This window comes from Marmota monax, unplaced genomic scaffold, assembly GCF_021218885.2.
Source record: "Marmota monax isolate L192 unplaced genomic scaffold, Marmota_monax_Labrador192_F-V1.1 WCK01_AAM20220418_F8-fsc00012, whole genome shotgun sequence".
Lineage (NCBI taxonomy): Eukaryota > Metazoa > Chordata > Mammalia > Rodentia > Sciuridae > Marmota > Marmota monax.
Genome location: NW_026695227.1, coordinates 27407501 through 27433583, shown reverse-complemented (window position 1 = coordinate 27433583; position 26083 = coordinate 27407501). Strand labels below are relative to the sequence as shown.

The 26083-nt window shown below is 34.6% G+C and overlaps 1 protein-coding gene and 1 pseudogene across 3 annotated transcripts in view; both read left to right on the top strand.

The window, feature by feature from the left end:
* Positions 1–15562, top strand: part of Scaf11 (SR-related CTD associated factor 11) — a 78671-nt gene extending 63109 nt beyond the window's left edge. Inside the window, exons 7-15 of one of the 3 annotated variants that reach the window (XM_046435924.2) lie at positions 2966–3024; positions 3414–3523; positions 5002–5103; positions 7249–7331; positions 8800–11496; positions 12256–12599; positions 13820–14038; positions 14397–14516; positions 14774–15562. In XM_046435924.2, coding sequence (XP_046291880.1) covers positions 2966–3024; positions 3414–3523; positions 5002–5103; positions 7249–7331; positions 8800–11496; positions 12256–12599; positions 13820–14038; positions 14397–14516; positions 14774–14920 — 3881 coding nt within the window. In that variant the 3' untranslated portion in view covers positions 14921–15562. Of the gene's footprint in view, positions 1–2965; positions 3025–3413; positions 3524–5001; positions 5104–7248; positions 7356–8799; positions 11497–12255; positions 12600–13819; positions 14039–14396; positions 14517–14773 lie in introns of all 3 variants that reach the window. The other 2 variants (XM_046435925.2, XM_046435923.2) reach the window with 2 other exon arrangements.
* A 5762-nt stretch (positions 15563–21324) lies between these two features.
* The window catches only part of LOC124087109 (nucleotidyltransferase MB21D2-like), a 60817-nt pseudogene continuing 56058 nt past the window's right edge, over positions 21325–26083 (top strand).

Here is a 26083-nt window from a genome sequence, read left to right as displayed (position 1 = left end):
AACAGGCCACATACAGAATGCCAGGGGTAAGAATGTGAAAAACAATTGGAGCATTGGAGTAGTGCCTTGAAAATTATGGGGAAAATAATCAGTTACCTAGAAAGTTCCATTATGCCTGCCAAACTCTCAATTGTTAGGACAAAATAAGAATAAAGACATTCTCAAACACATTAAGAGCTCAAAAATTAATTCTTATGCACCCCTTCTCAATTCTTTGGAGGGTGTATATAAGTGAGAAAATAAATGAAGGAACAATGTGAGATTCAGAAAATGAATTCCAACCCAGGAAAAAGCAGCTGATCACAATTTCAGAGAACAGTCCAGAATGACTGTTGAACAGCACCTTTGAGAGTTTCAAGTTCTGACTGGAGCAGGAATAAGGAAGAGTATTTCCAAGAGAGTTGGGAAACAAAAGTGATGGATGAGTTGATGTGTTTGAGTCTACTAAGAGATTTATACTTTTGTCGTGGAGTTAGCTGAATTAATGGTAGGTAATATAGAAAAAAAAAAAAGGTAAAGAAAAAAACAGCAATTATTAACCTCAGGGAAAACTCGTGGTTCAGCTGTGATTAATGTTTGTAAGTTATAATAATATAATACTGCTATATCAAATGTTGATATATTGATATATCAAATAAGATGGACAGTGAAGGCAGCAAAGGGGATAAGCTAGAGGAGTATATGCAGTATTATAAAGAGAAAAAAAGTCTTTCTCTTTCACAGTTAAAATAATAGGAAATATGTGAAACAGAATAATCAAAGTAGAATACTATAAGGTTGTTATTTAGAAGTAGAAGTGAATATTAGAAGAAGCAGGCAAAGGATTTGATGAGTGCTCTTGGTAAGCAGAAATAAAGAGTGGGTAATTCTGCAGTTTTTCTTTAAAGTGCTGTTTTACTCCTTTATTTTTCATAAAAATTAAAAGGCGCATTACTGTGTAAAGGCAGTGACATGACTTTAGATTTAGTTTTAGATTTAGGGTAGATTTGTGAAATGATTTCTTATCAACCATAATTTATAGAAATTCAATAGTAATGAATACTTTGGAGATTGTGCTTGGAGCTGCTTAGTTCTTAATATTGGCTCCAAACTAACCATTCTTTCCATAGAGAGCATTTAATTTAATAGCAGCTTCATTGGATAGGTTTCCAAGTGAAATAATGCTATGTAAACAATATATATTCATTAAGTTTTGAGTGAATCAAAACAACTCATCACTCTTAGGGCATAAATGATACTGCATAACTAGAGAACAACAATTCTGTATATAGCTGAACAAAAATGATTATTTCCTAAGAATGTAACTGGATACAATTTTTACTCCTGGCTTCCTAAGGAACTTTATAAAAACCTTTGTATCATCTTTTAGATATACATCAGATGGTACAGTAGCATTTGTATCCTGAAATGCAGCCAGCTCCCTTGCCCAGGGTATACACTATATTTGTTAACAGCAGTTGTGGGTGGGATGTGTGTGAAAGATGGATAATATCTCTAAACCAGACAGCTGTTGAATAGTAACTTAAAAGGAAATTAGAATGCTGTTAGGCTCTTACTAACTTGACTAACAAGAAAACTGAAAAATACATAAGATCTTAAGAGAAAACGTCAATAGATCCTTTGTGAAACAAACAGGATTGAAGACTAAAAGACAATTGGTGTTTGCACTGTAGGCTTTCCTCAGAATTCTGAGGGATAGCAGTGACATATCTGCAGCAGTTTATTGTAGACCATAAATATATTAGATGACTAATAACAGATGCTTGTTGGTAAAGAACAGTAATTTATAAAAATGTTAATATAATTTTGTGGTTAGTTGAATCTTTCCTTTGTCTTTCTTAATGTGGAAGTACTTGTAGAAATTAATATCTGGAGTTGGTTGTAGTGGCACACACCTATAATCCCAGTGGCTTGGGAGGCTAAGGCAGGAGTATCATGAGTTCAAAGCCAGCCTAAGCAACTCAGTGAGATACTGTCTCAAAATAAAAAATAAAAAGAACTGGGGATGTGAATCAGTGGTTAAATGTCCCTGAGTTCAATCTCTGGTACCAAAAGAGAGAAATTAATATCCACAAAAAATAAGCCATAAGCAATGAAGCCAACAACACTGCTAAACTATTTCAGTTAACATCATGGTTTTCTCTTTAAAGTTTGAGTAAAAAGGGAAATACTTACTTGAATCCTTTATCAGTGGCTAAATGTAATTAAAGGTTGACCTGAAATGGCCTCAGTTTCCTCTGGTCAGCTCCTACTTGAGATAAGCTCACCAGTACTATTTTTTAGGTAATAACTGGAAAATAAATATTGAGTGTATTATTGTTATTAATAGTTTGACTGGGCGTAGTGGTGTATTCCTGCAATCTCAGTATATATCTTTGGTTATAAGATGAAATTTTGCACAGGGCAGGATATGTCAATTAGAATTTTAATAGCCATATACTCTGAGTATAGCATTTTTTTAAAAAAATATTTATTTTTTAGCTATAGGTAAACACAATATCTTTATTTTATTTTTATGTGGTGCTGAGGATCAAACCCAGTGCCTCATGCATACTAAGCAAGAGCTCTGAGTCACAACCTCAGCCCAGCAGTTTTCTTTATTGTGATCTTTTATATTTTCCTTATCTCTGTGAGTTAACAAGATAAGAGAGTATTGGTAGACTGAGGCAAATGGATCACACATCTCAAAGTCAGCATGGGTAACAGCCAGAACCTGTCTTAAAAAGAACTGAGGATCTAGCTTCCTGTTTACCTACCATGTGCAAAGCTCTGGATTCAGTCCCTATTATGGGGGTTGGGAAGAGGGTGGGATAAAAACAGCATTTTGGAAAGTATGTAAATTCAAGTATTATTATTACAGATGCAGCTTTTCTACATATTTTAACTTTCTCTTGCCAGTATCAAAGGTTTACAGCCTTTTAAAATAAAAATTAAGGTAACTAAGTCCTTTTGTGTTTTTGTACAGGAATCTCTCCATACAGTAAAGTGAGAGGAAAGAAAAATGCAGCAATAAAGATAAATAAGGTTTGTTGAAATAAATTTTTTTTTTTTTTTTTTCTGGGTGTGGTGGTGCACTCCTGCAATCTCAGCAACTCTGGAGGCTGAGGCAAGAAGGCAGCAAGTTTAAGGCCAGCCTTAGCAACTTAGTGAGGCCCTAAGCAACTTAGTAAGACACTGTCTCAAACTAAAAATGAAAAGGGCTGGGGATGTGGCTCAGTGGTTAAGTGCCCTTTGGTTCAATCCCTGGTGTCCCCCACCACCAAAAAAAGTTTTTCTTAGATAATAACACTTTATGGTTATATACTGTATAACTCTAGTTTCTCAGATGTAAAAATATTTTATGTTGACTATTAAGTACTTATTATGCAAGTAGTTTTGTTTCCTGTTTGACTAACTACCTTTTACATTTCTAGCCTCGAAGATCAAATCAGTGTGCAAGTCATTGCTACAGAAATTTTTTCTCCAATATCTTTTCTTCTAGTAGTCACACTGGAGAATCTTCTTTTACCTATAGAGCTTACTGGTTAGTATTTTCTTCTTTTAATCTGTGCTGTTTCTAGTTGATGTTTTAATCATTATAATGAACTTGGTGGGAATTTAACTCTGGGCTCAATACGGATTATGAAGGCTCACCTTGTTTTTTGTTTCTTTTACCAAACTGGCTCTAGCAAAGAGAAAACCTGATATTTTTGTGAGCTGTTCTTTATGCAATGCCTGTGTATGTCTGTGGACTTTGTTATCATTAATAAGATGTTGTTCTATACAATCATGTTAAATGATGGGGAAACCTATAAGGTATTTGTTACGTTGTGGGAATAGTACCTAATGAAGTGGAACTCTTTAGAGAAGTTGTCATCTTTGAATCCATAGTGACTGGTATATAGATGCTCAGTAGATATTTATGTAATTTAAAGATTAAATTGGGGTTTTAAAATCATATACAAACAATCAGTTAAACCAACAAGGTGAGATTGTATGATTTAATTTTAGACCTTGACAAAGTGTCACAGAAGCAATTGATCTGAGTAGCCTTTCCAAAAGCCAAACTATTACCCATTTTTGTTTGTAGTAATTGTAACCTCCTTTATTTTCTTTTGTTGTGTACTTAAAGTGGGAAAGTACAATACCTAGAATTTCTCTCATTACTGGGGTTATTAGGCTGAATTAACACTTAATTAACATTAACAATTAAGAAGTCTGTACCTTGCTGGGTATGGTGGCGTACACTTTAATCTCAGTGACTTGGGAGCCTGAGACAGGAGAATCAAAAGTTTGAAGCCATCCTCAGTATATTAGCAAAGCCCTAAAGAACTTAGTGAGACACTGTGTCAAAAAATAATAGAGATGTAACTCAGAAGCATCCCTGAGTTCAGGTTCAGTCCCTAGTACAAAACCAAAAACAAAAACTGTGCAGCTTAAGCATTACAGCATCGCTTTTAGGATTCAATTAAATATAATTTTGATTTATAATATGTAAATATTACTTACTGCCAGTTGTGGGTGGTGTATGCCTGTTAATCCCAGAGACTCAGGAGGATGAAGCAAGAGGACCATAAGTTTGAGACTAGCCTGGGCAATTTAGCAAGCCCCTGTCCCAAAATAAAAAGTATTGGGGATGTAGCTCAATGGTAAAGTGCCCCTGGTTCAATCCACAGTTTTAAAAAAAAAAGTTTCTTTCTTATTTTAGGAATGAGTTTATTTATTTTTAATATATATATTTTTTAATTGTAGATGGACTATCATTTTATTTATTTTTATGTGGTGCTGAGGATTGAACCCAGTGCCTCACACATGCTAGGCAAATGCTCTACCATTGAGCTACAGCCCCAGCCCCAGGAGTGAGTTTATTTTGAAAGTGTTATAATAGGAAAATAATTTTTATGCTTATAAGTATGATCCATAATGCTTGGTATAAAAACTACTGCTATTCTTGGGATAATCAATTGTTACTCCAAATTTTTATTTTTGGAATTCTGATGAACATCTAAATTTATCTTTTAGTACAGAATTTATAGAAGTCAGTGAAATCAGTGCATTGATTAGGCAGAAGAGACAGGAACTGGAATTGTCATGGTTTCCTGATGCACTGCCTGGAATTGGAAGGTAAAAAAAGATGTTTACTCAGGTGTTTATATGCTAACATGCACACAAGTTATCATTAAAATTTAACTATAAGAGAGCTTTATTTGATAGTTATCTTCCTGAGGAAATTTTGTGTAAGTTAAACAGGTATTTAAAATGCCAAATGAATATATAATTTAATGGACCCTTTGGGAAGTAATAAGTTACATACTTATATGCTAGCTTCACTTAAAGGAGAACAGGATCAGACTACTAAGATTCATTAATAATAAAAACATTTAGATTTGTCATCCTTCCTCTATTCTTTCAACATTTCAGTCTTACCATTAGTTTGCTGAATTGTTTAAATATATTTCCTTCTCAAAAATGTTCTAAATAACTGTTTAATCAAGTGTCTAGTCTATTCTGGCATTCATGACTTTCTGTAATCTAGTTCATTGTTTTTAGTTTTAGTTGTGGAGCTACTAGTATAGTTCCACATGCTACATACATAAACCAAGCTCCCACCTACAGTTTAAGGGCTCTGCCTGAGTTTTATATTTATTCCCTAAAAAATAAATCATATTTATTCCCTATAACATTGTGACTTTATTTTATCTGTCACTGTAAGATAGGTCTGTATAGGACCTTTTCCCTCAAGGAATGATGATGGCATGCAAATAGAAGTAAAATTAGGAAGTTCAAATATGTATACTCTGAAATCTTTCCTTACAGTTGTATGTTTTTGTACATATGCAAGTTACATATTGTTTTTCTAGTTTTTTTCCTCTTCAGAATGTCATCTAATAATGAGTAAGATAGTCTTTTGTTAGGAGAACTAAATTAAATATAATGAGTAAGAAAAAGGAGCTTGAGAAGTAGATTGGATTTAAATTAAGAAAATTGGGGGAGGGGGGAAGGTCTTCACTGGTTGATAGGGATACTGAGAATGAGAACTTTGAAGAGACATCATCCTTACATCAAAGATTTATAATAGAGCAATGAAATTTAATTCACTGGTTGTCTCGAAGAGGAAGAATGGTGCAGAGGAACTTGAAGGAACTTTCTGGAGAGATCGAAATGTTTTATTTCTTGATTGGGCTTGTGGTTTTACATATACTTTGGGAGAAAGTCACCAAACTCTACACTTAGGATCTGTACATCTAGCTGGATGTGGTGGCACACGCCTGTAATCGAGGCTGAGATAGGAGGAAGAGTTCAAAGCCAGCCTCAGCAATGTGGAGATAACTAAGCGACTCAATGAGTCTCTGTCTCTAAATAAATAAAAATACAAAATAGGGGTAGGGATGTGGCTGAAGTGCCCCTGAGTTCAATCCCTGGTACCAAAAAGAAAAAAAAAAAAATCTGTGCATCTTATTTTATGTTGATATACTTCCAAGTTTATGTGCAGAGTAGACTAGAAAAACAAAAACTAAAACAAAATCTTGACAAATACAATTCACAATAGTCAAATTATGAAAATGCCTAGGTGACCATAAACGGATGAGTGGATAAAGAAAATGGGGTATACAATGGAGTTTTATTGAGCCATAAAGAAAAATAAAATTGTCATTTGCAGGAACATGGGTAGAACCATTATGTTAAGAGAAATAAGCCAAACTCAGAAGGTCAGGGGTCGTATGTTTTCTCTCAAATGTGGAAGCTAGAGAGGAAGAAAGAAAAGAAAGTTGGAGGTGAAGGATGTCTCAGGGAAATCAAAGGGAGATCAGTAGAGTAGAGGAAAAGGAATAGGAGAGGTAAAAGGGGAGGGAACGGTGAAATTCTTGGAAATGATATTGGCCAAATTTTATTTTCTGCATGTATGAATATGTGTAACACATAATCCCACCATTATGTACAACTATAATGTGCCAATAAAAATATGGAAAAAATATTGACAGTATTATTTGCAAGAGAATTATCTGATTGTACTAAGTTGCTTTCATCTCTTTACATTCATGTAACAGAAAAAATATGCAAATGTGCTTTTTCAATGTTTTTTCTTTGTAGCCAGTTGGTGGCCAACTTTGGGCAATTTATAATCTCGAAGTTAGATTTTTAGTTACTTGGGCAAAAAAGTTTATTTTAGTATTGCTAACCAGATTTGGAGAACTAATAGTTTTTGATTACCGGTCTAATTTTATAAAGAATTTAAACACAAATATCTATTTTGTTTTGAATTTTCAGAATTGGTTTTATACCTTGGGATATTGAAACAGAAGTTCTTCCTCTCATTTCTTCTGTGTTGCCACGAACTATTTTTCCAACAAGTACCGTATCTTTAGAAAATTTTGGTAAAGTTTGTGAAACTTTTTTGTATTTTAAAAAATAATTATTGTTTGTATTATTATTAGCTTCTTCCAATTTCATAGGTATCTGAATGTCAATGAATTAAAATAAGTTATAGTAAGTTATAACAACTTTAGATATTTACTTAATAATTGGACAGTGACTTGATTTGAAAATCATTCCAACTTAGAGTGTATATATGCATGTGAGTATGTCCACTATCTATATACGTACATATCTGCATGCATGACTTTAGATACACACAACGGACCATTTGGCCATTTAAAAGGGAGGAAATCCTGTCATTGCAAAAACATGGGTGAACCTGCAGGATATTATGCTAAGTGAAATAAGCTGAGACAGAAAGACAAATACCATGTGATTTCACTCATGTGATATCTGAAACAATTGATTTCATAAAGCTGAGAATAGAATGGTGGTTTCCAGGAGCTGGGGTGGTACTTTGGGGTGGTACCGGGGAGATGTTGGTTAAGGGATCCAACATTTGAGTTAGGAGTAATAAATTCAAAAGCTCTTGAGTATAACAAGGGGACTATAGTTAATAATATATTATAATCTTCCAAAATGCCAAGAATAGATAACAAAGTATTCTCAGCACAAAAATAATAACTGTGAAATAATGTATAATTAATTAGCTAGATTTAGTCATCCCCCAGTATATATATACTTCAGAATATTCTACACAGTATACACATACATCTTTATCTGTCAATTAAAAAAAAAAATCTGTCCCAAGCTGGGTGTGGTGGCACATGTCTGTAATCTCAGCTTTCTGGGAGACTCAGGGAAGAGAATTGCAAGTTCCAGGCCAGCCTGGGCAACTTGGACCTTTTCTCAAAATAAAATAAAAAGGTCTAGTAATGTGTCTCAGTAGAAGAATTCTTGACTGTCATGTGTGGTGAGACTAGTACTGGGGGAAAGAAAAAATGGTTCCAACTAGAAAATTTATTTTAGAGTTTTTAGAAATTACAACTTCAAGGCTTTGGGGAAGGGACAAGAAGTCTCCTTTCTGTTGAGGGCTTTAGTATTTAAACCATAGATCTTTAGAAGTAGTGTATATAAATTATTTGTGAAGAAGCAGTTTGAGTCTTTGTCTACTTATTGCTAACTTGACAGTTTTTCTTTTTGCTTAGATAGTAACAGCTCATTAAACAAATAGTATCTGACTAAGCATATTTTACTTTTTTCCCCATGTTAAATTGCCCACATGGATTCAAGTACAGTTATAACTTATTTCAATAGCATTACTAAAAGCTGATGAAATCTTGCATTACTCAGATTTTAGTAACTATTCATTTATTTATAATTTGATTCACAAGTATTTTTTCACTGTATTGCCCACTCATACTAAAATTAATTTAAGCTAAACCTACTGTCAGTTTTTGCAACATTTTAAAAACATTTTTAATTGTTTCCCCATCTTATCAGGTACTTCTATCAAGGGATGCACGTTGACACATACCCAGGAAGGAGAAGAAAAGAAGCAGACTTCTAGCACATCAAATACTAGAGGATCAAGACGAAAACCTGCAACAGCAACTCCTACAAGAAGATCTACACGTAATACAAGAGCTGAGACTGTCAGTCAGTCTCAGAGATCCCCAGTATCAAGTAATTCTGGGTGTGATGCCCCAGGTAATAGTAACCCTTCTGTAAGTGTTTCCTCTCCAGCTGAGTCAGAAAAGCAAAGACAAGCTCCAAAACGGAAGCCTGTAAGAAGAGGAAGAAAACCACCTATACTGAAAAAGAAACTCCGGAGTTCTATACCTCCCCCTGAAAAATCATCTTCTAGTGATTCAGTAGAGGAAGAAACAGCAGAATCTGACACACCACCTGTGTTAGAGAAAGAACAGCAATCAGATGTAGAAAGTAGTGACATTTGTTCTTTGCAGACAGATGTAGAAAATCAGTCTGCTAATTGTTTGAAAAGCTATAGTGAACAAATAGAAGAAAGTGAGGAATGTAGCAAGAATCATGATGTAGAGGAAAAGGAACCTTCGTATTCTGAATCTACTCAAGATCCTCCTGTGCTAGTTGGAGAGGAGGAAGAAAATAAACTTGAGAGTTCAGGTATAGAAGGTAAAGTTTTGTGTTTAGAAAGTGAGCTTTCTAAAGATATTTTTGAAAAAGGAAGTGATCCTTTGGAAAATCAAGACCAGATATCTGAATCTTCAGAATCAGAGGTAAAGGTAGTTGTAGGTTCAGATCATTCTCCAAATGATCTTCTTAAATGTTCAAGATCTGAAATTGAAATACACCAATCTGTGTTTAGTCTCCATCTAGATGAGAAACTTGAGAATGCAGAGTCAGTGGTTAATAAAGACATAGTAGAAAGTCCTGTAGTAGTAATTATTGATCATAATGATTCTTCAGTAAAAACAGAAGAGATTGTAGTGAACCCAAAGTTAGAATCTTCTGATGGTGAAATTATACAAACAGCAGACAGGAAATCTTTTGAGAGCACAGAGATTCAGTTACTTAGGCATGTTGAAACTGGTGATGCAGTAATAGCTGCAACATGTGATACTTCACAAAATGAAAATTCGGGTAGTATTAAAGACTCTGAAAATAATTTATTAAAAAATGACGTTAACACCAAATCAGACAAATCTTTAGAAGAAAATACTGAATCTCATGTTGAACATCCTACATCTCTAGAATTGCCCAACACACACATAGAACTGATACAGAAACATTTCGGTGAGGATGATAATGAAATGATACCCATGGAGTGTGATTCATTTTGCAGTGACCAAAATGAATCTGAAATTGAATCATCTGTAAATGCTGATACTAAACAATTAAATGAAACTTCTGTGGCACACTCTTCTGAAAATATGCCGTCTTCAGATCCTGTTAATGAAAAGGTTGAAACTGGATCTCAGCCATCTGAAAGCTCATTAGATATAACAGATAAAGCCAAAAAGCCTCGTACTCGGAGATCACGATTTCATTCTCCATCTACTACTTGGTCTCCTAACAAAGACTCTACACAAGAAAAAAAGCGGTCTCAGTCTCCATCTCCCAAAAGAGATACTGGAAACGAAAGCAGGAAGTCTCGATCACCATCTCCTAAGAAAGAATCTGCTAGAGGACGGAAAAAATCTCGTTCTCAGTCCCCTAAAAAGGATATGACAAAAGAAAGGAGGCATTCTCAGTCTCGGTCACCAAAAAGAGATAGTGTCAGGGAAGGCAGAAGATCTGAATCACTGTCCCCCAAAAGAGATATTTCTAGAGAGAACCAAAGATCACAGTCAAGAGTGAAAGATTCTTCCTCAAGAGAAAAATCGAGGTCCAGGAGCAGAGAAAGAGAAAATGATAGAGATGGACAGAGGAGAGATCGTGATAGAGAAAGAAGAACTAGACGGTGGTCCAGGTCCAGATCTCGTTCTAGGTCGCCATTACGGTCTAGAACAAAAAGTAAAAGTTCATCATTTGGTAGAAATGAAAGAGATAGCTACTCTCCCCGGTGGAAGGAAAGATGGACAAATGATGGTTGGAGATGTCCACGAGGAAATGATCGGTACAGAAGGAATGACCCAGAGAAGCAGAATGAAAATACTAGAAAAGAAAAAAGTGATATCAGTTCAGATGCTGATGATCCAAATTCTGACAAACATAGAAATGACTGTCCCAGTTGGGTAACCGAAAAAATTAATTCTGGGCCTGATCCAAGGACCAGAAATTCAGAAAAATTGAAAGATTCCCACTGGGAAGAAAATAGAAATGAAAATTCAGGGAATTCTTGGAATAAAAACTTTGGTTCAGGTTGGATGTCTAACCGTGGTAGAGGTAACCGTGGCAGAGGCACTTACAGAGGTAGTTTTGCCTACACAGATCAGAATGAAAATAGGTGGCAAAACCGAAAACCCCTCTCAGGGAATTCAAATAGTTCAGGGAATGATTCTTTCAAGTACATGGAACAGCCACCCTATAAGCGGAAAAATGAACAAGAGTTCTCATTTGATACACCAGCTGATAGATCAGGGTGGACATCTGCATCTAGTTGGGCTGTGAGAAAGACTCTGCCAGCAGATGTACAAAACTATTATTCACGACGAGGGAGGAATTCTTCAGGTCCACAGTCTGGATGGATGAGACAAGAAGAGGAAACAACTGAACAGGGTAACATATTGTTTACTTGTTGATAGTATTTTACTTGAAGAAAAAGGTTTTAAATGTAATACTGGTATGAATTGAAATGATCTTTATTTATAGTTTTTATAATGTTAAGCTGAACCCTAGTTTATAAATCACTTTGCATTACATATATGTATATATGTGTATATATATATATATATATACACACACACACACACACATACACACAATATATGTCAGTATTTATTTTTAAAGCCCACACAGTCTCCAAATTTTGCTGTTTGCTAGTGTCTTAAATATTTATGTACTGTTTACTACATAGAAGTGTTTGGGAATTAACTTCTATTAACATTTGATTCAAATGTGCACATTTGAATTTTTATTGATCATTATTCTCATACAAATAAGTCATTCTAATTTTTATCTTTCCTTGTGATGGACATGAAAGAAAAAAACAGTTCAAAATATTAAAAATTGATCTTACTTGTAATTTAGTAATCAATTTTTATCTAACGTTTTTTAACTAGTAAGCTTCTTGAATTACTGATTCTTTGTTGCTGTTGATGTATGTTATGTGAACTTATGTTTTGGACATTTTCTTTTAATTAGAAAACCATTCTGCATTATTTTAGATATGACAGGATTAAATAATTAGATATTGGTTTTGGTATACTGGAGTCTTTTGCTACTTAATTTTACTGTAATCGTTGGTTCTTTGCTTCTCTGAAGAGATTTGTAACTTGTTTTTTTTTTTTTTTCACAAGTTTTTTTTTCTTTTGATAGATTCTAACGTAAAAGACCAAACAAACCAAGAAGTTGATGGTTCTCAGCTACCTATAAATATGATGCAACCACAAATGAACGTAATGCAACAACAAATGAGTGCACACCAGCCTATGAATATCTTCCCATATCCAATGGGTGTTCATGCCCCTTTGATGAACATCCAACGCAATCCATTTAACATTCATCCCCAGCTACCCTTGCATCTCCACACAGGAGTGCCTCTCATGCAGGTAGCTGCTCCTACCAGTGTAACTCAGGGACTGCCACCACCACCACCCCCTCCCCCTCCATCTCAACAAGTCAGCTACATTGCTTCACAGCCAGATGGAAAGCAGTTGCAGGTATGTTTTTAGGAGCTCAAGTTTTATCAACATAAATATTATATAATATATCAACATTATAAATATTTTAGCTCTTGGGGGCAAATATTTAAGGAAGGGCTTCTTGGCATCTAGAAACAATTGTTTATTTCTGGTAAACCTTCATAATCCCTTTTTTTTATTTTCCTTTTCAACACTTCTGCCACCAGTCCCTAAGTAGGAAAATTAATTGAACATGCAAGCTACATGTATGCCATTATTTATATTCAACAGGGTCTTTGTCAGATTAAGAAGACAAATAATGCCAGTTGTGGTGATGTATGCTTGTAATTCCATTATTCAGGAGGCCTAGGCAGGAAGATTGCAAGTTTGGGGAATATCTCAGTGGTAGTGCTTGCCTAGCATGCACAAGGCCCTAGATTCAATTTCTAGTACTGCCAAGAGGTGGGAAATGAGACCAAATTATGAGTCAAACTAGAATAGAGTAAAAGGTGCTTTAAAATGTTTCCCTATTTTAATTGAATTTTTGGTACTGGGTGGTGGAAATTAGTGATTACTATGATCAGGCTTGTATTATGATGCTTGGACAAATGCTAGATAATTAACCAATGTTACCAATTAACATCTATGTTTCATTTTCATGAATTCACCATGCTAAAAAGGAAGAAATACCTTTGTGAGAGAAAATCTGAATAATTTTGGATTGTGTTGCTTATAGTTTTATATGTACCTTAGAAATTCTAGAATCATGACAATAAGATTTTGTTGGAAGAGTAGGTAAATGAGATTTTAGAATTGGTTTCTTATTATCATTTTCTGTGAACTCACACTTCAGGCCATTTAACATCAGTCCTTAAGTAGGGGCATTTACTTTAATTAATATTAATTAATATTTAATTAATATCTCTAAAGAGTCTTGCAGAAAGATACACCTCTTTAAATGCTGTTTTTCTCCTTGCTTATTTATGTTGCTGTGAGAACATTGTAATACACATATATAAATTAAAAGTCATCTTGACATATTTAAATAAGGCACCATTTAAAAATGTTATTCATTTTTCTTGAAACAGCTCTGTATATATAAATGATCTGAAATATGCATTTCTCATATTTTGAATCTTTGTGTTTAAGTACTAAGTTTGAATCATTTTTGTGTTTTTTAATGTTATTTCTAATACATGACTAATAGACTTCTTTTGACTATAAGTAATCCATTAACTGATGATAACTCTTTAAAACAGGGTATTCCTAGTGCTTCTCATGTAGGTAATAACATGAGTACACCAGTCTTGCCTGCTCCGACAGCAGCCCCAGGAAATATGGGAACAGTTCAGGGACCAAGTTCTGGTAATACTTCGTCATCAAGTCACAGCAAAGCCTCTAATGCTGCTGTAAAATTGGCAGAAAGCAAAGTAAGTGTTACAGTGGAAGCCAGCGCAGATAGCTCGAAGACAGACAAGGCAAGTTCAAAGTTGAGAGCAACCTACATAATTCTATATATGATAAAGATGAAAAAAGTATCAGTTTTCTGTTGTACAGTGGTGAAGGGAAACTATTATTAGTAGTCTTAAATTCAATTATTATTTAAAGGGTTCTATCTAGATGTGTTGATGCTCAGTGAATTACTGGTAATATTACATAACTATTTTTAATCAATATTTGACACATGTTATTTACTGTTTTATATTTGTCATACTAATATTTTAAGAATTTTTTTGTAAAAATGTTGGTGTGTGGTGTTTTCAATTTTATATTTTTAAAGAAATCTTTGAAAGTATGTGATTGGTAGCTAATAATTATACATTTTCTTCTCATCAGAAATTGCAAATTCAAGAAAAAGCAGCACAAGAGGTAAAATTGGCTATTAAACCATTTTACCAAAATAAAGATATCACCAAGGAAGAATATAAAGAGATTGTACGGAAAGCAGTAGATAAAGTAAGTTATAGCTTTAGTGATGTTCTGGGCATACTGTTTTGAACCACCTCTATTTTAATACAGGAATGTTTAAATTTAATTAATAAAAGCTAGCTCCTACTAATTCTTGTCTGCTTTTTTACCTTTTGAATAAGTTCATGTGAGAGATGCAACATGAAAATTACTATCTCTTTGGGGGTTATTTATTTTCACAAAACTTTCCATTTTGCTTTAATCCCTTTAAGCATGAAAAAAGTTTTCCCCCCCTTTTCTCTTAGGTTTGTCATAGTAAGAGTGGAGAAGTAAATTCTACTAAAGTGGCAAATCTGGTAAAAGCCTATGTAGACAAATACAAATATTCACGGAAGGGGAGCCAAAAGAAAACTCTGGAGGAACCTGTGTCTACTGAAAAAAACATAGGCTGAAATGGGGAGCGCTATAAAGGACATTATCAAGATATCTGCAAAGTGCAATTTCAACATGTACCATTAACTGAAAATCATACATAACTGTGACTGAAATTTGGTTTTGATAAAATTATTTTTTTTAATGTAGGATATAATGTTTTGTTCTAAATAAATATAGTTCTGCACTGCAACTTATATATCCAACCCCCCAAACCCAAATAAAGCAAATTCAAGGGAGAGGAAAGGGTTTAAAGGATGTGCATTTTTATTAGGATTGTGTTATAGTGTGGATACTGGAAGATGTACAGTTTTTTGATTAGAATAATGGAGTGCATAATTTAGAAATTTCTAAGTGCACTGGTTTTGGAAGATATATATATATATATAATACATTTATTCTGTCAGACTAAAAAATAAAATATGATCTTTATGACTTTCCCCCTTACTTATAGAAAGTTAAATAATGTATTACCATGAAAAATATTTCTAATATTAAACAGAACATACCAATTGCAGGGTTCCTAATGTGTATTTTTAAAGCACATATCTGAATAAATTGCTTAGATAGAAACAAATTATCACATACGTAAAATTTAGTGTTCAAAACTTTGAGACACTCTTTATCTGTTGTATCACCAAATAAAGGTTATGCTGCTTGTTTTTCTTTTGTGCCTTTTTTCTTCTCCAGTTGAGATAAAGCAGTTTGATTTGTTAGGTACAACTTTGGCAGTTCCAAGTCTTTGTTGAATTTAGAAGACCAATTTGAAAAACGTGTTGATTTTATAGAAATTATGTTTCTTCATAATATCTTCTACTCATCAGAGATGATAAATTATTTGTGCCAACTGGAGAATTGCTGTTAAGTGGTGACTCCCTCCCCCTTCTTTGGGACAGAGGTAGAATTATAAAATTCACTTGCTAGCTTCAGGTTGTGCTCATTTGTCTAATCACTGATAAAATTCTTTTCACATTTAAGAAATCCTCAAATGCTTTATAGTGAATGAAGTGTTGATTTATTAGGTGATCATATAATGGCTATTAGCCATGTTGCAAAATTGTAAACATTGAAACCTGTGTTTGAAGAGGAAGAGGCAATGAAGCAATGGAGTTTTGATTAGCCTTTCAGGGACTAGTAATTTTGTAACTCTTTTTTTAAAGTACTAGATTATGTTAATTTTTTTTAAAAGGTAAGTTTAAAATGTTTATAATGCCATTATTTTAATTGGCATCTTGAAAGAAAAAATGGCTTCTTTCTGTGATAAACTGTCTTTCATTCCAGTAACAATTTTCAGTAGATACCAGATATTTGGGAAATAGGTTAGTGGACCCAAGGTAAATGTATGCCTCTAGTGAGACCTTTTACTAGCTAAACTAGTGAGAGCAATACTCTGTAGAACTGTGTTTTTCTAAAGTAAAGATGATCTGTTTCTCAGTTTTTTGTGCATAATACTTTCCTGGTGCTAGCTTTGATAGGCAAAATATTTTGAAATGTTGGCCCTCATAGTGATTGTGCTAGTTAGTAATACGTTTTGTTAGGTTATGATTGTAATCCTAAAAATATTTCCAAGCAGTTTTCGATCTTCATTCTACATTTCTGGGCATTTGTAATATAGTATTTTAATTACATATATATTTTTAATTCAAGTTTGTGTTTAGATTACGATGGGGAAAGAAGTTTAGAAGTATTTCTTCTAATAAAATATTAAGACAGTTTCAAATATCAATGCACACCTCCTCAGTTTCAGTTTAGAACTTTGTCAAATAATGGTGTGATCTTGTAACTGAGTTCACACTGAAAATTTTGTGGCAAATTGCTGTGCCTGAGCTGGTTAAGTCATGCAATGCATGCTTTCCCTGCATTTTATCTCAGTGACATTTGGGGATTGGGTTACATTTTATAATTTGCTTTATACCATTGGACTTTTGCAGACAAGTAAAATGAAGTTTTGAAGAAAGATTTAGGTGATGTGGGGAAAAGCTAAAGCCTCATACCTTTGGTGGAATTCTCATGAGGTATTTCCACCATTCTTGAAAATAATTCGTGTGTGTTCCAAATCTGGTTGGGACACTAATTGACTGCATTTAAAATAAGGAAGAATGTTACTGGATGAGAATTTAAACTTAAAATTTTGAAATGTTTTAAGATTGAATTAGAAAATGTGTGCTGTGTGTTAAAAGATACACATTTCTTGAACATTTCCCATTATTTTTTTTCAGAAATTCACATTAATTTTGCATGTGCACAGGCTTAATAAAAGACAGTTTATGGGGTTATAGATTCCTTTTTTTGTTTGTGTTTTAAAAATCAAGATTATTGTTGTCTTGACTTTTGGGACCTTGGTCCCTGTTACTTAGAGTCAGAGTGACTGATGATTTAGGCTATAGAGATGCCTAGAATTTTGAGACTAATAGTAGTTATTCATTATTTTAACATTCCAAAAGTTTTGTGATTTTGTTGTTGTTCTGGTATTACCACATTTTCTCCATTACCTTCCTTTAAATAGCCACACTGTGTACTGCTTGAATGTTCCATCTAAAAGATGTTGCTTCAGAAGCACAGTGTTTGCCCCAGGGTCTGAAACATTGTAGTACGAGGTTGGAGTGCTGTCTGCCGAAACAATACTCTTTAACAAATATGTAGTGTGTAATATTTTCTAATAAATTCTTTTGATAAACAAAGTAGTGTCTTTACCATTTTATTAAGTTTCCTGGGAAATGATTACTTTATTATAGCTCTTTTCCAGCCATGTATTGAAGAATTTCTTGTATTTATATCAGAGTCACTAGCATCATGGCTACATCAATGTGCACGCTCCTAAAGCATTAGAGTTAGCTGTGAACATCCATTTTAATAGAATTTTTTTCTAATTGCATAGTCATTGTAGGAAATTAGAAAGCTATTAGTAAATTTGTAAAAGAGACTGAAAAACAAAAGGAGAAAAATCACCTTAGCCAAAGGTAGCAATTTTTAATGTTGATAATTTTGCATCTGTGTTGTGACCTATCCTTTTCAGTTAATGATATATTGAGAATTTGGATAAGAATTACTCTACAAGGTGACTTTTAATGGTGATATAGTTTTCTATTAAACACACACACACACACTTTTTCCTTCTCTACTGGGAGTTGAACCCAGGGGTTCTCTACCACTGATCTATATCCTAAGCACTTTGAGACAAGAGTCTCATCAAGATGCCCAGACTGGCTTCAAATTGTGATCCTTCTGCTTCAACCTCCCCAGTAGCTGGGATTGCAGTTGGGCACCATGACACCACACCTGGCCTATATAGATATACTTTTTTTTTTTTTTTTTTTTGGTATTGGGAATTGAACCAGGGGTACTTAACTAGTGAGCCATATCCCCCAGCCTTTTTACAATATTTTATTTAGAGACAGGGTCTGCCTGTATTGCTTAGTAGTTCGCTAAGTTACTGAGGTTGGCTTTGAACTCATGATCCTCCTTCAGCCACCCCAGCTGCTTGAATTATAGGCATGTACCACTGCACCTGGCTAGATGTACTCTTAAGACAATCCTCTAATACAAAGATATTTATAGATAAATTTTGTACCCATTTCAGATTGTTATCCTAGAATTACAAAGTGTTGGTCATTTTCCCATAAAAAATTAAAAGTAATTATGTACACATTTTTTGTATAATTCTTACTCTTCAGTGCATTTACAAAATGTTTTTTAAGGTTGTAGGAAAAGAGGTTTTAAGGATCTTTCCCCCAGCATATGCATTATATTCTAAATTGTTCTCCATCTCCAGTCTCTCACGAAGTAAAAGCCAGCCTTGGTAACTTAGTGAGGTACTAAGCAACTTAGGGAGACCCTGTCTCTAAAATAAAATATTGTAAAAAGGGCGGGGGATGTGGCTCACTGCTTAAGTACCCCTGGTTTCAATCCCCGATACCCCCCTCAAAAACAAAAACAAAAATATCTGTATAGGCCAGGCATGGTGCCATGGTACCCACATGCAATCCCAGCTACTGAGTAGGTTGAGGCAGAATGATCACAGTTTGAAGTCAGTCTGGGCATCTTAATGAAACTCTTGTCTCAAAGTGCTTAGGATACAGATCAGTGGTAGAGAACCCCTGGGTTCAATCCCCAGTAGAGGGGGGAAAAAATTGTGTGTGTGTTTAATAGAAAACTATACCACCATTAAAAGCCAGAGTAATTCTTGTCCAAATTCTCAATATATCATATTGATGGTATATTCTACTATCAGTACATACAAATGTGCCCCTTCTGTCTAGTGATTGTCATGCTCCTGTGTTAATGTGACATTTATATGTAGGTTTTGGCTGTTAAAAACAAAGCTTATGTTATGTGACTTATTTGTTTAACCTGTTTTGTATACTAGTAGGTTACACTGAATTGCAGATATACACATTTTAAATTGCTGTCTAAAGGGAATATATTGCTTTATAGTCCTACCATGGGTTCAATACTTCATCTACCTGTGCTTATATTCTATCTTTAATTCCACCTCTGATTTTGGTGCTGAGCATATTAAGATTAGTTTTTGTTCAGAATGTCTTAGTGAACATTCAGTTCATCAAACATTGCCCACCTACTATGTGGCAGTTCTTTGATGTCAAGTTTGATCTTAACCATAATGTTCTAAGGAAAAGTATAATTAATAATCCATTTAATGAATTTTCAGTATGTGCCAGTCACTGTGAAACATTTCATTTTGTATAACTCTGTAAATAAAGCCATTTCTAGTTATTATCTTTGAGAAGATTTGATATGCATAAAGGATTAATATTTATCTAGTTACAAGGCTAAGATTCAGAGCCAAGATTTAAATCTAGGATTGGTAGATATCAAAATCCATGCCTGTCCATGGGTATGCTACATTGAGTTCACATGTACACTAATGTAGTAACACATGGGAGTTAACCACTGATAAGTAGGGAATAAAGTAGAAGATGTGATTCACTTTGCATGGGGGAGGGAGGTTTATTGGGTCTAACTATGCCCTTTTTTCTGTACTTCCCAACCTTTATTTTCTGTTGTACTGGAGATCAAATCTAGGGATTCCTTGCCAGTGCTAGATAAGTGCCCTGGCATTGAGTCATGCCCCCAGTACCATTTTTTTTTACTTATTTTTAAAAACATTTTTTTTAGTTGTTAGTGGACATTTATTAATATTCAGTGCCAAGAATGCCTCAACACATGCTAAATAAGTGCTCTACCCCTGAGCCACAACTCTAGCCCCCATTTTTTTTTTACTATAAATAGCACCCCTACTATTTACTATCTTGGAGGTATTAAACCTTTAATATTGAAGTCATCTTAAATGAATTCTTTGTCTTTTTCACCTGTTACCATTCTCTTATGTTCCTTTGTACCAAAATCTAACTCCTTTAAGTTCCCTGTCTTGTTTTCATTTTCATCTTTCAGTGGTCTTAACTATTAGATACCAAAGAGTAATCATCCAGTAGCACAGTTTAGGTTATGCTATTCTACATTTATTCAATAGAGGATGTATGCTACACACTAGAGAATAAGCAAAATCACCTACATTCATGGCGCTATATGCTATTGTGGAAAGAAAAAAAAAAACGGATATAACTGATACGAGTACAGAAGGGAGGGCTATGAGGTGTTCAAAGTGTCCAGTGTAATAAGACCTAAGTGTGATCTGGGAGAATTCCTGAAAGAGATGACACTCCAGCTAAGAACTAAAAAGTAATTAGTCAAAGAGAAAAAATGAGTTGGTAGAGGAAAAAGGAGGTGCAAAAGTTCCCAGCCAGAAGTAGCACAGCAACTTTAAGCTTACAATGGCAGGAATGAAGATTTGTAGTTTTAGGCAACATTATGCAAAGAAAAGCTAAGCAATAGGTATTTGACATGATCAGATTTGCATTTTGAAATGATTGCTCACGAATTGGATGTTGTGGCATGTGTCTATAATCCCAGCTTATTTGGAGGAAGTTTGAGAGGCCGGCCTGAGCAATTTAGTGAGACCCTATCTCAGAGAAAAAAAAGAAAGAAAATAACTAGGGATGTAGCTCAGTGATAAGGTACTCCAGAGTTCAATCCCCAGTATGCTGCCTCCACCAAAAAGGGTTGTTCAACCTCCCAGAGTTTTACATTTTATCCAGTTGATACAGTGTCATGATCAATCACTACTGATGGACATACAAATTCGTATTTTTCTGAAAGGCAGTTTAAAAATAAAGAGTCTTAGAAGGGTCATATACTCTTTCCATGATTTAAAACATGATCCACATTTTTATTCCTTTCTAATATTAGTGGAGAGTTGGAGAAAGGTTAAGATAAGCTGGTGCGTTCATATGGAAATATTTTGCAGCAAAGTATTTGCAGGAGAAAAATGAGAGGACGATGCTCCTGAAACATAAATGGGGGGGGGGGAAGGCACAAACAATATACAGTATCTTTTTTTTTTTTTTAAAGAAAATTAACCATAAAATATAGATTATCACTAGAGGACTTTATTTGGGTAATAGAGGATATTCCCTCCTAGGCTGTTCTTTGGCTTCCAAATTTCCTAGAAGTTAGCAAAAGTATAATTTAAAAAATTTCCAAATTGCAAGCTTTGTTGTTGAGGTTCTGAAGGTAGGAGAAAAGGGCTGTAACTTTGCTGTGGGTTGGGGAGCTGGCATGCTCCTTACATTTAGCTCTCCAGGGAGGAGCTTGGCCTCTTCTGACAGCTGATACATGCACCCACTGGCTTTGTAAGTGGGAGAAACCAGTTATAAGGAAGTAGGCTTCCCAAACCATAACTAGCTTGAGAATCATACTCTGTACTGTGAGGACCAGAGAAGAAAAATCCATGGTCTGGTAGTAAGTAGGGGAGTCTTAGCTTTAAAGCTCCCAGAGAACCTGGGACTCAGCTCCAAGTGTTTTCTCTGAGCCAGTTGCTTATGCTTACCTACATTGTAGGGTTGCTGTGAGGATTGTGATGTTGCATGTGTCTTGAAATGTCCTCTATATTAACCTCCTACCTACCCAGTGAGGCCTGCTTGTCTCAATATCTCCTCTTGAACATGATGAAAATGCAACTTACTTGACCAGTGGTTTGCACTCTAGTTACATATTTAGGGTCATTTGGAGAGCTTTTAAAAAGGCAGCATACAGGCACCCTCCAGTTTTATCTAGGAATGGGATACTTTAAAACCTCCCTGGGTAGTCTAATATGCCACCATGGAGCAAATCACTAATTTTTTAAGATTCCGTGCAGAACACAGCTGTTATGTTAGAATAACATATCAATTAATTAGATCACAACTTCTCTTAAAATTATTTGGATTATGTCCCTGCTCTCAGAAGTAGCAACAGCACCTGATAGTTTGCATACACACTCCTTTTTAACCTTGTTTTCTACTAGTTTTTCTGGCTTTAGATGCCTGCCATTAAGCACTGACTAGATGGCAAACAACAAATCTGTAGAGAGGCAAGATGTCAAATTTTTCCAGGGTGCTCAGTTGTTGATGGTACAAATTCTTGTAGGAACCTAGATGTTCACATAAGTAGGATGTGTAAGTTTAATTCTAGTTTATTTACGCACTTGCCTAACAGTTATAGCTTCTAAAATTATCATTGTAGCATTGTTTTTTCCCTAAATCATACCTGGAAATTTTTTCCTACTCTTTAGTAGACAGTAGCATGTTGTCTTTTGCTCTAGCAAGTGTGTCGCTACTTAGAACCAGAGGCTAACACTGAGTGCTGTGTGCCAGGCATTTTATTTTTAAAACCTCCCTTCATTTTCCTAAGAACCCTGAAAGAGAAATCCTGATAGTAACCTCATTATTGAACTGAAAAAGGAAGTTACTTCACAAGATCACTCCATTGTGATAGAATCAGATCTCACAACTGGGCCTGAGTCCAAAGCTTGTGCTCTCTGCCCTCTCAGGATACTCAGCTGATCATCTGCTCTTCCTGGTTATAATTCCTTAGGTTTATGAAGTACTCAGGTCCAAACACTTAATTCTTTCTCCCTCAACTCACTTAGTATCTTGAGCACAGGAAATGATATCCCTATTTCTGTCTCCATTGTCCCTCTCCATAACTGAGTCAAGTAATAATTACTCAGGTGGCTGCCTTATTCATAGTCTGTTCTTCCAGTTAATCTCCAGACATATTTACTAAATGAATAGTTAATTCAAGTAAAGTTAAGTCATGAATCCCTGTATGCCAAGTTGTTAAACTAGAGCAGAACTCCTTCAAGCAAAATCTTAACTGCAGCAGTTAAAGAATGGGTCTGCTCAGCTGAAGGTGAGGACTGCATACCTTCCCTGTTTAATTTGACCTCTTTTGAGATACCTCTGGATGATATCAAGATCCATTTTGGACTGTTTGTATCAATGACTTAGATCCTACTTTGTGGCAATATCTTTAATAATAAGATAAAATTGCACTGCTAAGTGAATGCCCAACAGAAACAAATACGCCCAATTGCAGCAAGAGAGAAGCACAATGTCCACAGCATGATTTGTAATAGCTCCAAAATGTTAACAACCTAAATGGCATTAAATGTTAGAATACTACTCAGCAATGAAAATAAAGGGAATTGGCTACTTCCAAGAGTATAGGTCTCACATCCAAGCAGAGTGAAGACATGACATAATCCAGTACTTTATTTCAAAGCTCAAAATTTGACAATTTAAACTAATGATAGCATTTAGAGATGTTTTCTTAGGAAGTAAAAAAAGAAAGGAAGTGACTGAGGGGTAGTGGTTAAAATTGGGATGGGACTTAAGAGGCAGAAAGGGGGGAGGTGTCAGTTAATTTCTTCACCTGAGCAATCGCTCCAATAGGGGTTTGCTATACAATAGTCTGTATTTTATGCCATTATGTGTGTTGCATTTCACAATTTAAAATTTAAAAAATATCTGGGTTAGAGATTAACCCAAAGTCATTTATTGTTTTAGATTTGTGATTGTCATATCTACCATTCTTCATCCCTTCTCAGTCCAGTCCCAGTGAGCGAAAGAAAAGCAGTCTGAAATTTGGGGGGAAAAAGTCCCCATTGAAAGAATATGCATCGCATAAAATGTGCTTCTGTTTGGAACGGGAAGTAAAGTCAAGCAACAAATATGTGAGTGTCTGTTTGCATGAAAGTGGTTATTTTGTGAACACTTAAAATAGTGCTTTCTGTATTCAGTTGCACCACTTTCAGATCCCTTCCTTTTCTCAGTGTTATTCTTTAAAGAAACCATACTGATTTTTCACCCAAATGAGAAAGGTTTTTGTTTGTTTTTAATTCAAAATTGCCTGTACCAGGCAACTAATTGCCCTATAGTGAATTTGTTGGATAGATCAACCTGAAAAGTAGTGTTTTCTTTCACAGTTTAGCTGTAAATGGGGCATCGTTTCTGATAATTCAAATCACTAAGTCCTCTCTAAAATACTAAATGATTTTTCCCAGTTTTGAGAAGCACTAATGTACAAATACAGGGATTCTGAAATCCCTTAGCCAAACATGTTGGTTAAACCTATTAAATCAACTTGTCTCACTCTGTGATTCCCTGAAATTGTCGAGTTGTGGGGACAATTTTTTGTGTTAATTTATAGCTTTATAGTTAATTAACCCCTGCAGTAGTCAATCTATAACCTTCTTTCTGAACAAGACCTCTCCAAACTCAAACTCTCAAGTCTCTCAGTAAATAAGACATTTCTTCTCCACTAAGTCCTTTCTACTTTCTTCATCAAGCACATGAGTCTTAGACAGTTAAACTCACAGAACACTTTTTCTTATGGTACTTGTTTTACCTTTTAACTTTAGTAATATTTGTGAATTTGTCCTAACTTCAAAGCAGAAACTTGAACAGTGGTCATCTAATAGTAAAATTATGATTGTGTAACCTGGTCACAAAAGATACTTTTTAGAAGGCAGATTATCTTTTGAATAAATAATCCAATATGATTTTATTACAGACTGAAGTCCACAGGATCCAGGACTAGACTTTAATGATCACCTTTTTCTCTATTAAATATGCTCTTCTTATCAAAAGGCAGTAAAAAGAAATGAGGCTGCACAAATGCAGCAGAAATTATAGATATCAGTGCAGTAGAGAAGGTTGAAAAACTGGATGTAATGGTATTAGAATGTAGTGCTGTCTTTGTTTTGCTGCCTTGGAAAGAGGCTAGTATGCCTGTAAAAATTCTAGGTAACTCAGAGACTGTTTTATTGGACAAGATTTAAGCAGTATGAGAGTGATGTTAAAATTTCCCTAGGATACATACTGATTTTTTAAAGTTTTTTTAAACTTGTTTATAACTTATTATATGGTAAAAATAATCCAAATGGAAAGTGGCAGGTACCCTGTGTGTTTATCTTGTAGTTCCATTCTTGGTCCTTAGAAGCAACTTCTACTAGGAGCTTTAATGATTATGTCATGGTTTGTTGCTATTTGGTGTTTGATATTTTAATTATGCTAAGATCAGGACAGAAGTCATTATCCAAAACACTCATTTAAAAAATTATTTTATTGTCATTTTATGGTTAAAAAACATACATGGCATGACTATAAAATAATGAGACAATTTCATTGTGGCTTGGGCTACTGAGTCTCATTAGTATATAGTCACATCCTGTCTCAAGCTTGGAAGAAAAATATGCCTTCACTATATGATTATCAGTTTTGTTGCTTAAAATTTATTGAGTGCCAACAAAGCACGAGGCACATATATAACACAGAATTGTACAATCTCTATGTTGTAGACTATATTATTTACATAGATTTCTTAAAAGATAACATTAAAGCAGGTATTTACAGAACTTTAGACAAAAATAACAATACTGGAAATCAGCAAGTTTCTGTCTAGCAAGGAGCACCTTTTCATGAATGAGAGGGTTATGCAGAACTTACTGTGCAAGAGCACTTTAATTCCATTACCCACCAAGTCCACGTTATTTCATTATATAGTTCTATAAAGCTATAAAAGGAAAAACCTAAGTGTGAAGCCATGAATTGGTTTCATTAGTTCAAATACATTTAGAAAACTCTCTGCAGAGATCAGTGCTTAAAGGGACTCAACACATATTTACATATCTTATCACAAAAGCTAAAACTACAGCATGCAATTCAATGAGGTGAAAGAATGGTGAATATAGAAATCATTTTTCTGACCTGGAGTCTTGTCTCTTCTATGACTTTAATTACCAGTTAGTTTCTTATTTTGAAAAGAAAATGTTACCTTTAAAA